The sequence below is a fragment of the Fistularia commersonii genome, chromosome 31 (assembly GCF_037954325.1).
Source record: "Fistularia commersonii isolate RoL2024-O1a breed Wild chromosome 31, RoL_Fcom_v1.0, whole genome shotgun sequence".
In the NCBI taxonomy this organism is placed as follows: domain Eukaryota; kingdom Metazoa; phylum Chordata; class Actinopteri; order Syngnathiformes; family Fistulariidae; genus Fistularia; species Fistularia commersonii.
The window spans coordinates 1,311,154-1,326,288 of NC_141314.1; the positions used below are offsets into that span (position 1 = coordinate 1,311,154).

A 15,135-nucleotide genomic window follows, 5' to 3' on the forward strand; every position below is an offset into this window, starting at 1 on the left:
TCCTGGATACCAAATCTGCCCATCACTTCTTCATCCCCTCTATTGCCTACACCAACATGTCCATTGAAGTCCACACCAATTACCACTCTCATTTCTGGGAATATTCTGCATCACTTCATCTAACTCATTCCAGAACTTCTCCTTCTCTTCAGATTCACATCCCACCTGCGGGGCATAGCCACTCACAACATTGAGCATCACACCTTCAATTTCCAATTTCAGACTCATAAGTCTATCTGACATTCTTTTCACCTCTAGGACGATCCTAACAAACTCCACCTTCAAGATAACTCCTAATCCATTTCTCCTCTTGTCAGTACCATAATAGTACAACTTAAAGCCTGCTCCTAAGCTTCTAGCCTTACTACCTTTCCACCTGGTGTCCTGGACACACAGTATATCCACCTTCCTTCTCTGCATCAAGTCGATCAACTCTCTACCTTTACCTGTCATAGTCCCAATATTCAAAGTCCCTACTCTCAGTCCCAGGCTCTTTCCTTTCCTCCTCTCTCTCTCTGCTTCCAAACACGCACTCCTCCTCTTCTTCTTCTTGTTCTTCGACCCAGAGTAGCCCAATTTCCATTAGTACCCTGTCGGTTATCAGTACCAATGGCGGTCATTGTTAACCCGGTCCGCGACCGATCCGGTATAAAATAACTCTCACATTAAAATGCTCGGTAAATCTGATTGTTTTGAAATGGATGAAGCATCAACACACACAATTGTATGCATGCACTCACAGACACGAGCCATGTAACCAAACATTGTTATTTTTATTATCTTAAAAAGTAACACAATCCCCATAGGGTATCACATACACAACAACAAGGGTAACACCAGTACTAACATCGAAGGGACTCTCAGATATTATAGACATTTAAAAAAAAAATCCCTCTTTTTATTGTTTAAATTATTTGACTAGGCATGACAGATAAACATCATTTACAGGTATGACTTACTGTCACCATTTCAAACAATGTTATTGTTGAACCTCCACTGTTATAAACCACCAGAGATGTTAAGGGAAGACATTTCATGGACTGTCAGTGTAGAAAAGGGATGGAAGGTTACAGGATCGTGGCCGAAGGTGGCAGGGTAGAGGAGGAAGAGGAGATGGAGGGCCACTGGGCCAGATGGTAGTAGGGGGAGGATTTGAGGAAGGGAAGGCAGAGGGGGCAGTGCAAATATCAGAAATGGAGCCCCACCAGACAAGAGACCCAGCAGCCCTGTTTTACTGGTGGAACTGGATAGCAGGTGAGGCGGGGCAGGGCAGAACCCCACCATGGAGCAAAAGCTGAAAACGCCTCACAGGTGGGTGGGGTTGCGTTCAACTGTGGGGCCCAGAACTCAACTGTAGTGGTAAATCCATCGATAGTGGTACCACCCTGGATGGTTACGGTAGAACAGAGACAAGAACTTGACTAGCAGAACCAGGACTTCTCCCTGTCTGTGTCTTCTTGATTGAATAGGGGTGAGGCCCAACTGGGTTGGTGCGGCTGGGACTGAACCCCTGTGTGGAGAGGTAGACTTGGGACTACAACCCTACTGTCATGATGTAGTAAGGACTAAAGGCCTAGTGGTGAGGGCTTTTCATGACTTGAGACCAAACTGTTTAGTTGCAGGAGATGAGGACCCGACTTGAGATGAAGAATGTTGTCGACAAGAACATCAGAAAATAAAAAGTTGGCGGGAAACACAAAAGTTGTCTCTGAGGGGCTTTCGCTTGGGTTGTTGTTCATTATGGGTTAAAATACAGCTCCAGACCTCACTGCAATGCGACAGTGCTCTAGAGCATCGGAGTCAGGGTTGGATGAGAACTTCTCTTTCATTTCATTCCTGCTTTGTTTCTTTTGGTTTAGTGGGCAGTGGTGTGTTTTCCCAGGAAGTACTAGCCTAGTTGAGACACTTTGGACACACTGACACTGGTAAGTCAGCCCCAAACGCCCTGCCCAATGACCTATGCTAACCAGGTTTTTCTCCATTCATGGTACTTTTAAGAAATCTGCTTGCAAACAGATCAGAAAGCAAAAAATTTGGTAGTTAGGGGGAAAACACTCCACAAACCATTCAACCGATTCCAACCACAGCAGATCAACTGAAGAACCTCCTGACCTCATAAACTCTTTGAGTTTCTTCCATAACTGACCGGAACAAAGATTACTGGATGAATTTGAATTCCCGTGCCATGAAACGGCAGGTTGATGTTGGAGATCGAAGAGGATTAGTTTGTTGAAAATTGATGAAACTACGACTACAGTGTAAGCAAAGCATGCACATAGTCTTGGCTCAGGTAGAGGGTGGAGGCCAAAGAACCAGCCAGTGTCTCTACAAATGGATTGACAGAATTTGGGGCTCAGGAGAGCTCACTTTTCTTTCTAATTTCCTTCATCCTTTTGTAAAAAAAAGGAAAAAAAGAGACCACTCACTCCCTCGTCCGTGCTGAAGTCACCTAGGCTGTCCATGGTCAAATGTGTATGAGACAAAGCCAAGTTCTGCACCAAGGGTTTGAGTGTGGAAACCACTTGGGACTTGTGCTGAAGTCTGACGCAGTGGGATCTCCCAGCATGCAACTCCCTCACTTAACGCTGCCCTGCTGCGAGTCCCAATTGTGTATCAAGCATTGCAGTGGTGGTGGTTGTAATGATGACAATTCCAGAATGGGATGTGGACAGTGCAGTGCTCCTCAAGTGCCACCAGAGGGTAGACATCATGTACCATCAAAAGCCTTACTAGTGAACCAAGGAGAACTAGGGGGAGTCCAGCACTTTGATGTGAGTGTGTGTGTGTGTGTGTATGTGGTGTTGTGTAGACATTCACAGGCTAGAGGCTGATGACAGCGTGATAGCGGATAGGATGGGCTGTGTTTTTGCTGTTGTGGAGGTAGTTGTAAACGTGTCAGTACAAAACACTGGAATGTCTCCCTGAGCCTATCGGAGGTGGGTACATCAATCATGACCAATCAGGGAACCTATAGGACAGCAGGATTCTTCACCATGGCAATCACATCCAGGCCACCTGAGGATCTCACATGTCTGGTCAACCCCATTGGTCTATCTGCCTGTTTGGTCACTTCACCCAAATGCCATTTGAAATACTGATGTCCGCCTCCAGTGATCAAGGCAAGGAATTGCATTTCCAACTGAAGTTATGTGAAACTCTTAATTTTGCGTTGTTTCTTTTTGCCCATCAGTTACACAGAGCGGCGCACAGGGGTGTGTGTGGCTATTGAAAAGTGAAGACATCAGCCTGTCAGGTGAATTATGGGAATTGTGAAACACTGATGTATGTACTGCTGAAATTTTGATACTAAAAACGAAAACGAAAACAAAAACAAAAACAAAACAAAAAAACTTGACTACCAGCAAAAGCATCTTCATAAAATGATATGTAAGCAAATTTCTTTTTTTTTTGCAGGAGAGAAATATTTTTCTTTTGAACACAATGAATGATATGGACCAGAATATAAAACAATTGATAAAATAAAAACAAGTTATCCAAAAGAATGAAGGGACTTCCGGTTGTCTCGCATCTGCACCATCCAGACATGAGGAATGGCGCAATTTCACTAAAACGCTCCATGGAGGGGAATAAATGGGCTGTGGCTGAGTGATGCAGGAGAAACCAATCAGACAACAGCCATTCAAAACCGGATTCCAACCACAGCAACACTCGGTTTTATTAGGATCATTATTATGGTCATTGCTGAGCATAATAAATCTTAGCACCATGAGTGAGCACGGCTCAGAGATTTGCTTTGAACCGTTTGAAACTCCAGTAGTCATGACCAAAACATAAAAGAAAAAAAAAAAAAAAAAAGAAAGAAAAATAAATAAAAGTCTCATCCTTGCTTGTTGTGAAAACCACTGACCGGGATCTGTTGGGACGGGAGCCACAAATAGAGCGCATGTTCTCGCTGATGCTTTTATGACGGACATCCGCAGCTCTTCAGCCGAAGACCATTTGTGCTAGTATAAATATCCTTTTTTTTTTTTTTTTTAAACACGGATGACTTCAGCTGGTGTAGCTCATTGAGGACCTGCTCAGAACCTGTTTATCCATTGGATGCGGCTGCCATTTGTCTGCTAAGATGTTAACATTAATGCTATGAAAAATCCAATTATTTTTCTTTTCTCGTGACCGTTTGATTCTGTGTTTCTTTTGTAGAATATTTATTAAGATATGCCATATAAAATCTAACAGGTTTTTCTGATCTGATAAAAGTTTTTTTGTATTTCCTTTTAGGACTGTAAATATATTTGCTACTTCTGCTAACCAGTAAATATGTTAGCCTAAATTAGCAATCAAAATCCTACCTCAAAAAACAAGAAACCATCAAAATAATGGAGGAGAATCTGACTGACTGTTATCAAGTCAGATGTCAAAAAATAAAAAATCAGAAAGAAATTGATCAGAATTTAGCAATAAAATTGAAAAGTAGCTGGTAAAATGTGCATGATGTTACATTAAAATATTAAGTTAATATTTTATCATATTATTAAATATTGTAAGTTTGCAATCTTTCAGCCTTTTTTATTTTTGCAATCAAGCAAACACATACAGTATATGCAACCTGTTACTAATCCTTGTCCTTGAAAAGTTAGATTTTTATATATTATAAATCTATTGTACCGAATGGTAACTTATATAATGAGATAAACTTATGTGCCTGGGGCATCTCCAGAACTAAGCAGCTGCATCTAATGGACACTGAATAACACAAGCAGTTGAAAATATGGATTAAAGTTCAGTGTAATCAATATTACCTGTCAGAATGGTGGTGAGGATTGGTCAGTTTTTTGGACAGATGACGCTCGACAGTCCTGGTTGCGTGTTTGACCAGCTAACCCCCTCATTTGGTTGTTGGATGTTAGCCTGACAAGACATCCAGTGAGCAGGAAATGGATGGATGAGGATGTGTGAGCCATCACTAACAGTATTGGCAGAGCTTCCGCTCCTTGGGGGTGTACTACCAGAACACGCCACTGGAGGAGGACAAGCTGATCTGGAACAGCTGGAATGGGGGAGAGCGGAAATAACATGACCTGAGATTACAGATTACCAGATTACTGGGACACAAACATATCCCACGCACACTCACACTCACACACACAAATAGAACCCACGTTAAATGAAACAACACAACAGCAGTGTGTAAACTAGAGGCTGTAGAATGACATGGTCAGTCTGCCCAGTGGCATGGCGAGTGTTCAATTCCTGGCGGTGTCACTTCTTCTGTTTTTTTAGCAGTCAATGTATATTTTTTGTTAACAGCTATAGTTCTGGCGGGCCCAAGTGGCACCACCGATTCAGTCTGTCAGTCTAAAGGTGTAACAGTCCTTGGGGAAGGGACTTGTCCTCCACAGCCCCTGTTTCGTTGGCCTGGCCTTTAGACACGGCCCTAAACGCTGGTGATTGATGCGAGGCAGGCGTTGGGCTTCTGTAGTTTTTCTGCTTGGGTGCCAGCAGGTTCGGGGATGGCGCGGAAAGAGAACGGGGGGCCGTTGCCGGTGGTGATTCCAAGGTGGCCTGGGCTTAGCACTAAATTCTGCCGGCGGTTGCTCTCCACAATAGAAGATGTGTTGGATGCTAGACTCTCCCTCGTACTGCAGAGACACACAACGGCAGCACAAAAACATGACTATAGAGCAGGATGAGTGTGGGCAAGGACATCATGACCTAACACAAATTGCAGTTATATACAATGAAATATGTAGCATTACTGACATACTCGTTTGTAGCTTTTCATAAAAACAAAAAAACATACCTTTGAAATCACCTTGCTGTTGACAAACTGAAAAGCAAATTATTGTTAACTTGATAATTTTTCATGTATTAGTTCTCTATACAGCTTATTGGGGGTGGCGTGGTGGAGGAGGTATAGCGATTGTCTTTGGAACCAAACATTCCTGGTTTTATTCCCGGCTCCTCCTAGTGTGTCGAAGTGTTGTCAAGCGAGACACTGAACCCTTAATTGCTCCCCTGGCGCTGGTTGACGGCAGCCTACTGCTCATGGTTCATCCATGATGGGTTAATTGCAGAGAACGAATTTCCCCACGAGGGATTAATAAAGGATAAATTATTATTACTATTGTTATCCTGCACACAGGATTGTGGGTGACGTTGGGTGAGAGGCAGGTTTAATCTAGACTCGTCACCTGTCAATCACAGGACCACAATAACAGAGGCATCAGACCATACGTGCAATCATTCACACCAACAGACAAATGATGACTCCATCCGGAATGCATAGTCAACCATCAGAGTCAAACAGTTCAAAAGGAACATTTTTTGGGAGGCCACAGTGCTAACCACTGCAACACTGTTACATCTCTTTTACAACTTATTTGAATAAATATATGATAATATGCAGAGTCACTCATGCTTCATGAGCATGACAACTTGATTTTAGACCCCTGTTAAACTATGGCTTATTCGATAGAAATTGTCTTTAGAAACAATCATTGCCAAAAAAGGCACTATTACTTATCAAAAAAATATCTACCCAAACAATCACCAGGATGCTGTCAAATAAAACTCAAATTCAAAATGTAAGACATTACTTCAAATGCACAAACTTATGAAGAAATAGCCAGAGAGTATCATTACAAAGAAATTCGCTAAACATTTATCTTCATCACATCGAACCAATGAAATGACCAGGAAATTCTGAGGCAATTCAACTCTGACACCGAAGAAGACAACTTTGACGATTTTAGTGCACAGGACAAAGCCAAAGATAGCAATCAGCTAGCCAGTGCGGCTTATATTGACATGCGCTCAATAGTCCGGAAATTACGATATTTCATATTTTGTATCAAATGCAAAATGTGCCCATTCCCCTAAAGCCGGTGACTAAGTTCAAAATAATACTGCTCACTTCTTTAGCTTCACAATAACTTCTGGGCAACATATTATGCAGCCTTTCACAGCTACAGAACATCAGTGCCAGCACCTGTGTTTGCTGATGTCAAATTTTGGATTTAATATAATACACAGTATGGCCAAAAGTATTAGCTCAGCTGCCTTGACTGACATATATACTTTAGTGACATCCCATTCCTAATCCATAGGGTTCAATAGGATGCCGGTCCACTATTTGCAGCTATAACAGCTCTCTTTTCTGGGAAGGCTGTCCACAAGGTTCAGGAGTATGTTGGTGGGAATTTTTGACCATTCTTCCAGAAGCGCATTTGTGAGGTCACACACTAAAGAAGGCCTGGCTCTCAGTCTCCGCTCTAAGTCATCCCAAAGGTGTTCTATCGGATTGGGGTCAGGACTCTATGCAGGACAGTCGAGTTCATCCACACCAGACTGTGTCATCCATGTCTCTATGGACCTTGCTTTTTGCACTGGTCATGTTGGAAAAGGAAGGGAAGAGCTCCAAACTGTTCCCACAAAGTTGGGAGCATGGAATTGTCTAAAATGTCTTATGTACTGAAACTTTCAGAGTTTCCTTCACTGGAACTAAAGGGGCCAAGCCAACCTCCTGAAAAACAAACCCACACCATAATTGCCCCTGCACCAAACTTCATACTTGGCACAAAGCAGTCAGACAAGCACTGTTCAAGCAACCGCCAAACCCAGACTCATTCATCGGAGTCTCAGATGGAGAAGTGCGATTCATCACTCCAGAGAATGTGTCTCTACTGCTCTGCAGTCCAGTGGCAGCAGACTTTACACCACTACATCAGATGCTTTGCATTGCACTTGGTGATGTGTAGCTTGGATGCAGCTGCTTGGCCATGGAAGCCCATTCTATGAAGATCTTTGCACACTGTTCTTGAGCTAATCTGAAGGCCACATGAAGTTTGGAGGTCTGTAGCACTTGACTCTGCAGAAATTTGCTGACCTCTTTGCACTATGCGCCTCAGATTCTGCTGACCCCGCTCTGTCACTTTACGTGGCCTACCACTTTGTGGCTGAGTCATTCTCAAACACTTCCATGTTCTTATAATACAGCTGACAATTGACTGTGGAATATTTAGGAATGAAGAAATCTCACAGCTAGATTTGTTGCATCCTATAACAGTCCCACGCTGAAATTCACTGAGCTCCTGAGAGCGACCCGCTCTTTCTCAAATGTTAGTAAAAACAGTCCACATGCCTAGGTGCTTGATTCTATACACCTGTTGCCATGGAAGTATTTGGAACACAGGATTCCGACTATTTGGATGGATGAGCGAATACTTTTGGCCATACAGTGTATCATCGGTGGACTTTGAGTAAATAATTTGCACGGAAAAGCATAAAAGTAATGCAGCATCAGGGCGGCACTGGCTAGTGTGTCCCTGAGCTGGTCCCAAGCTCGCATAAATGCAGAGGGTTGCGTCACGAAGGGCATCTGGCGTAATACTTTTTGCCAAAACCAAACATGTAAATCAAACCTAATAACCAGATCATACTGGATCGGTCGAGGCCCGGGTTACAAACTACTGTCACTAGTACCAATGACCTACAGTGAACCAGTAGAGACTGGGCTACTGTAGGTCAAAGAGGGAGAGGAGGAAGGCGTGTTTGGAAGCAGAGAGAAGAGGAAAGGCAAGAGTCTGGGACTGAGAGTAGGGACTTTGAATATTGGGACTATGACAGCAAAAGGTAGAGTTGGTCGACATGATGCAGAGGAAGAAAGTGGATATACTGTGTGTCCAAGAGACCAGGTGGAAAGGTAGAAAAGATAGAAGCTTAGGAGCAGGCCTTAAGATCTACTATCATGGTACTGACAAGACGAGAAATGGAGTCGGAGTTATCTTGAAGGGGGAGTTTGTTAGGAATGTTCTGGAGGTGAAAAGATTGTCAGATAGACTTGTAAGTCTGAAACTGGAAATTGAAGGTGTGATGCTCAATGTTGTTAGTGGCTATGCCCCGCAGGTGGAATGTAAGTTTGTGGTGAAGGAGAAGTTTTGGAATGAGCTAGATGAAGTGATGCAGAATATCCCCAGAGATGAGTGAGCGATAATTGGTGCAGACTTCAGTGGGCATTTTGGTGCAGGCAATAGAGGGGATGAAGAAGTGATGGGCAGATTCGGTATACAGGAAAGGAACGCAGAGGGACAGGTGGTGCTGGATTTTGCAAAAAAGATGGAAATGGCTGTAGTGAACACTTTTTTCCAGAAAACACAGGGACTTAGGGTAACTTATAAGAGCGCAGGTAGGAGCACCGAGGTAGATTACATCTTGTGTAGAGGGTGTAACCTGAAAGAGATCAGTGACTGCAAAGTAGTTGTAGGTGAGAGTGTAGCCAGACAGCATAGAATTCTGGTTTGTAGGATGACTCTGGTGACAAGGAAGATCAAGAGGACAAAGGCAGAGCAGAGGACAAAGTGGTGGAAGCTGAAAAGGGAGGAGTGTTGTATGGTTTTCAGGGAGGAGTTGAGAAAGGCTCTGAGTGGTCAGGGAGAGCTTCCAGATGATTGGACAACTACAGCTAATCCTATCAGGGAGACAGGTAGGAGAGTACTTGGTGTATCATCTGGAAGGAAAGTAGATAAGGAGACTTGGTGGTTGAATTAGGAAGTGCAGGAGGGAGTATATACAGAGAAAGCAGTTAGCAAAGAAGAAGTGGGACACTGAGAGGACTGAAGAGAACAGACAGGAGTACAGGGAGATGCAACGTAAGGTAAAGATAGAGGTAGCAAAGAGCGTACGATGACCTATATGCTCGGTTGGACAGTAAGGAGGAAGAGAATGAACCACACAGGGTGACGAAACAGAGAAATAACAATGGAAAGGACGTGCAACAGGTCCAGATGATTAAGGATTGAGAGAAAAATGTATTGACAGAAGCTAGAAGAGTAATGGGCAGTTGGAAAGAGTACTTTAAAGAGCTGATAAATGTGGAAAATGAAAGGGAGGCAAGGGTAGAAGAGGTGACTTTTTTAGACCACAAACAAGCAGAGGTTATTAAAAGTGAAGTGAGGAAGGCATTGAAGAGGATGAAGAGAGGAAAGGCAGTTGGTCCTGATGATATACCTGTGGAGATGTGGAAGTGACTAGGAGAGGCAGCAGTAGAGTTTCTGACTAGTTTATTCACCAGGATCTTAGCGAGTGAGAAGTTGCCTGAAGAATGGAGAATAAGGGGGATGTGCTGAATTGCAGCAACTATAGAGATATAAAGTTGATGAGTCATACAATGAAGTTATAGTAGTGAGAGAGGATATAAAGGTAGTTGGTGTGAGAGAGGAGGATACAGAGAATAGGGTTAGATGGAGAAGGCTGAATCACTGTGGCAACCCCTGGAGGGAAATGCTGAAAGGAGAACAAGAAGAAAAGCACACAAGTATTTGTATGTGACCTGGAGCTGAGTGGAGGGTTACCTTGTGAACACAGTATTTGCTACCTTGTTCTACAAACTAACACACAGAGAATCAGCTGCTCCCAGCTGAACTTCTTCTTGTGTTGATATCCCCGGTTGTTTCATTCACCTAAAAGGTTTTGAATATATCTGGATGGGTCAGGCCTAAGCTAACTTTAAAAAAACAACATCAACAACAGCAAAAATAGTTATGTAAAAAGACATCACGGAAGTCATGGATGGAGTGATTGTGTAAATCAGGGTGCCCAACATGTCGATACATAAAAACGAGTGATAGCATATTATCCATCTGCACTATGGCATTAGGCACTTGAGCAGCCAGTCCAAGATCTTGATCCAAATACTATTCTTTTATTACTGATGATTATTTTAAAGTGTGTTTGAGGCAGGCTACCAGCAACTTCTGTCTGGGCATTGCGAAATATTTAATATACGATATACATATATATGTAAATTAATATAGGTTCAGCATTTTTCTTGTTGGTTTTCTTGTTGGCAATTTACTTGGGTCATTTTAAAAGTGGCTCTCAAAACAAAAAATGCACGCACGCACTCACCGCGGTGAGTTGAATCCACTGTCGACAGTGACGGAACTGGAGTCCATGCTGTCCAGCCTGGCGGAGTGGGCTGACTGCTGATTTTGACTGGCCTCCGGAAGGTTCTCTTTAGCACCAGGGAAGGTAAGGGTTCGCTCAAATCTTCTCTGCAGGTCCCTCTCCTTCTCTCTTTCCAGTAGCCACTGCATGGTCCCGGCTCCACCTCCCCCCATGCCGACGACACCCCCTCCACTTTTCTCATCCTCTCCTCTGCTTTTTGCGCCTCCGTCCTCAAGTTCATCATCGTCTGAGACGTTGTAATAGTCGAAAGATGCCTCTGTGGTACCTGTCAAAGGTTCCATACCAGGTTGGGGCGCAGATGGCGTGGCCACCAGGGCTTTGGGAGCGTCAAAGGCCTCCTGGGAATCAAGTGCATCACAGGATGAGGACAGTGTAGAACTGGCCAGGGCAGGGGGGTTTCGAAGGGAGCTATATATGGGCAACGGAAGGCTGGGTGGGGGTTTGAAGAGGGTGTCTTTGCTAAAGATCTCCTTGCGTTTCTCCTGACTGCAGGAGGCATTGTGGGGAGACCGTCCATTAGAAAGAGGGGGGTCAGGGATTGAGAGAGGTATTGGAGGCAGGCTGCCACCTTTAGGTGTCAGTTTTGACAAATCCTCCTTGTTTTCTGTGGAGTGAGATGTCAGTCTGTCTGTTTGCCTGTCGGCGCTGCCCACTTTTAAGCCATCGTGGCTGCTTTTGCCAAGAGTTCCCAGTGGGCTGGGTGCCGTGAGCAGAGCCTCAGAAGAACCAGAGCATTGGAAGTAATCATCGGTGGGGATAGAGTTGGGCAGTGGTTTGGGGGAATACGCCGGCAGACTGTCTCTGCTCTTACATTTCTCTAAGCTCCTGCCACCATCCAACGCCAGCAAGTCCCCGGGCAGCTTGGCTGAGGGGGGAGTTGTACAGGGATAATGAGAGGCGCTCTGATTGGCTCGTAGAGTTCCATCGTCAGTGTAGTAGCGACTTCGGTCATCATAGTAATTCGGAGGTCCGATCAATCCAGCTCCGAGTGGTCCCTTAGAATTATCCATGGATCTGGAACGTTCCTTGGCTTTGTCACTACGTTCGTTCCTCGACTTCCTCTCCTGGGTGTGGGAGTGCGAACGGTGGACTTTAGAGTGGTGGGCTGAGGGGCCATGGCTTGGCTCAGGGAAAGGCATTTCCGTCCTTCTTTTGGCAAGCTCTCCAGATACATCCCACTCGGGCGTGACCGGTAAGTGAGAGGAGTCGAGGATGTTGGGATTGCTGTGTGCCAGGTGGAGGCGTGTCCGTTGCCGCTCCACAGCCAGGGCGTGTTCCCTCGGCGACCGAGCCAGCGATGATGAGTAGCCTCTGTAATCCCTCTCGGCCAGTTCTAGGTGCGAACCATCACTCGGCTCGCCACGGGACACCCTAGTCTTGCTGTGCGAGCGGCTAAGTTTGGTCTGAGACTGCTTTTTGTGTCGGCCCCCGCTCCTCCGACTCCTGGCGCTCTGATTGGCTGACGAGGCTTTGCTCCTTTGGGCTCGCTCCTCTTCCAGGCGTTTCATAATGGCCGTGTGCCGGGCAAGGTTCTCCACCGTGAGGTCAGGGTTGATTCTACGGATGATCTCCATCTCTATGTGTCGCGGGAGTTGACTGGGTGCCTCTTCATCACGGAGTGGCCACTCCTCAGGGGGGAACTGTGCGGAGAATGTGGCCAGCTGCTTCGCCTTGTCCTTCTTAAAGCTGAGACGAAACAGCTTCAATCCAAACTTGCGGCTTCCAGTACCAGTCCCTCCGCTCCCTGCTTGCTTCTCTATCTCCCCAGTTCCCCCACTACTTCCTCCTCCTCCTCCACCTCCACCCCCTCCACCACTGCCGCCGCCACCTCCTCGATGTTTGGTGAGCGTGTCCGTTTTGAAGGGGAACCCAAGGGTGCTGCGACTCTTCTCTGTGTTTCCTCCCACTTGCTGAGGAAGCGTCTGTGGTGAGTGTGGCGATGAGTACGCCTCCCGGTGGTCTTTGGGGGATCTGCGTTGTAGAGTGGTATGGTGGCTAGGGGGGTCTTCTCCACGATAGCTGTTGTTGTAAAATGGATCTCCGCTTACTCCTCCACCGTGGTTCTGGCTGGACTTGGGGTGCGTTCGGTCTCGGACGCCTCCTGATGTGGACGCCGTGATGGTGCCAGAAAGAGGGGACGTGCACTGAGTCTGCTGATGCTGCTGTTGATTTGGATGTTGCTGCTGCTGGTGTCGGTCAGCCGAGCGCTCGTCTAAGTGGTACCACTTGGAGCTGGTTCTGATTAGACTTGGGGTGATGAAGTAGGTTTGGGGAGTTACAATAAAATATCCGTCTGGTGTTGGATAGATCTTCCGCTCACGGACCAGCATGCCCAGCGTGTGATGCAGAACCTCCTCCGTTGGTGTAGGAACACCTAAAATAGATAATGAAAGGCATTTAGAAAATGTGAATCATTGAAACATTTGAAATTGTATGATGGTTCTCTTACAGAAAGAGCTGACCATTCATTATCACATGACAACTTTAAAACATAGATACATTTTAATACCAGTAGCCCATAGCCACAATATCAAAAGTCCCTCTATTTTTCATTTAGGGTAGGTTACAGTTCATGATATTCTGTTGTATTACGTGAATTACACAATCTGGAAATCAAATATTTGACCTTGTGAGTCCCTGCATGATGCAAGATAAAAACACCTTTGCAGGTAATGGGCACCTATGGATTAATTTATTGTTGTTGACACTAGGTTGTTTATTTGTGAAAGTAGCAGAACTTTTGCATGGCTAACATATTAGTTTAGGTAACTAACTGTGTGACAGATGTACATAGTTAAATACGATGGCATGGTGTGACATGTGATATAAAGATAAATTGAAAATGTGTGAAGATATATTTAACAGTGAATTTAGTGTAATTCTATGAAAAAGAACAACTTACATTCAACTCTCCCTGGTTCCATTCAGTTGTACAGTTGATGTAATGTTATTTACATTTCAGTACTTTATTTATCTATATTTATTTTTGAAATGTATATTTTACCTGCTATATTTAGGGTTTAAAAGTGTTCACTGCATGCTCACACCTACTTTTACACGGAACAGGAGTTCAAGTATAGCATGTACAGTGGAGCAAAAAAAAATATTTAGTCAGCCAGTGATTGTGCAAGTTCTCCGACTTAAAAAGATGAAAGAGGCCTGTAATTTCCATCGTAGGTACACTTCAACCATGAGAGACAGAATGGAGGGAAAATTCCTCGGTAAAATAAGTATTTGGTCACCTACGAACAAGCAAGATTTCTGGTAACTTCTTCTTTAAGTGGCCCCTCTGTCCTCCACACGTTACCTGTATTAATGGCACCTGTTTGAACTGGTAATCATTACAAAAGACAACTGTCCACAACCTCAAACAGCCACACTCCAAACTCCACTATGGCCAAGACCAAAGGGATTTCAAAGGACAACAGGCACAAATGGGTAGACCAACACCAGGCTGGGGAGACTGAATCTGCAATAGGTAATCACAAGAACTTATAACAAGAATGTTGAGCAAAAATCCCAGAACCACACGGGGGACCTAATGAATGACCTGCAGAGAGCTAGGCCCAAAGTAACAAAGGATACCATCAGTGACACGCACAGCGCCAGATGTGTCCGCCCTTCTTAAGCCAGTACATGTCCAGGCCTATGTCCAGTATGCTAGAGGGCATTTGGATGATCCAGAAGAGGATTGGGAAAAAGTCCTATGGTCAGTTATGACCAAAAGATGACTTTTTGGCAAAAATTTAACTTGTATTGAAGTAGTACGATGCTGAGTCGCAACAAAGTAACACCCTGCCTATTTCGAAGCATGGGGATGGAAAAACTATGATTTGGGGCTGTTTTTCTGCAAAGGGACAAGGACAACTGATCCGTGTAAAGTAAAGAAAGAATGGGGCCATGTATCGTGAGATTTCGAGTGGAAACCTCCTTTCAGCAGCATGTGCATTGAAGATGAAACATGGTTGGGTCTTTCAGCATGACAATGATCCCAAGCACACCACCTGGGCAACGAAGAAGTGCATTCGTAAGAGGCATTTCAAGGTCCTGGAGTGGCCTTGTCAGTCTCCAGATTTCAACCCCGTAGAAAATCTTTGGAAGAAGTTGAAAGTGTTTGTTGCCCTGCGACAGCCCCAAAACATCACTGCTCTAGAGGAGATCTGCATGGAGGAATGGGCCAAAATACCAGCAACAGAGTGTGAAGAC

General features: G+C 44.7%; 1 protein-coding gene across 5 annotated transcripts in view; it reads right to left on the reverse strand.

Moving 5' to 3' along the window:
- Positions 1-754: 754 nt before the first annotated feature.
- LOC147215565 (storkhead-box protein 2-like) overlaps positions 755-15,135 on the reverse strand; it is a 94,187-nt gene continuing 79,806 nt past the window's right edge. For all 5 annotated transcript variants that reach the window (XM_086178925.1, XM_086178924.1, XM_086178923.1 and 2 more), the window contains 2 exons: positions 10,870-13,303; positions 755-5,603 (listed from right to left, as the gene is read on the reverse strand). In XM_086178925.1, the coding sequence (XP_086035051.1) occupies positions 5,399-5,603; positions 10,870-13,303 (2,639 nt within the window). In that variant the 3' untranslated portion in view covers positions 755-5,398. The remainder of the gene's footprint in view (positions 5,604-10,869; positions 13,304-15,135) is intronic.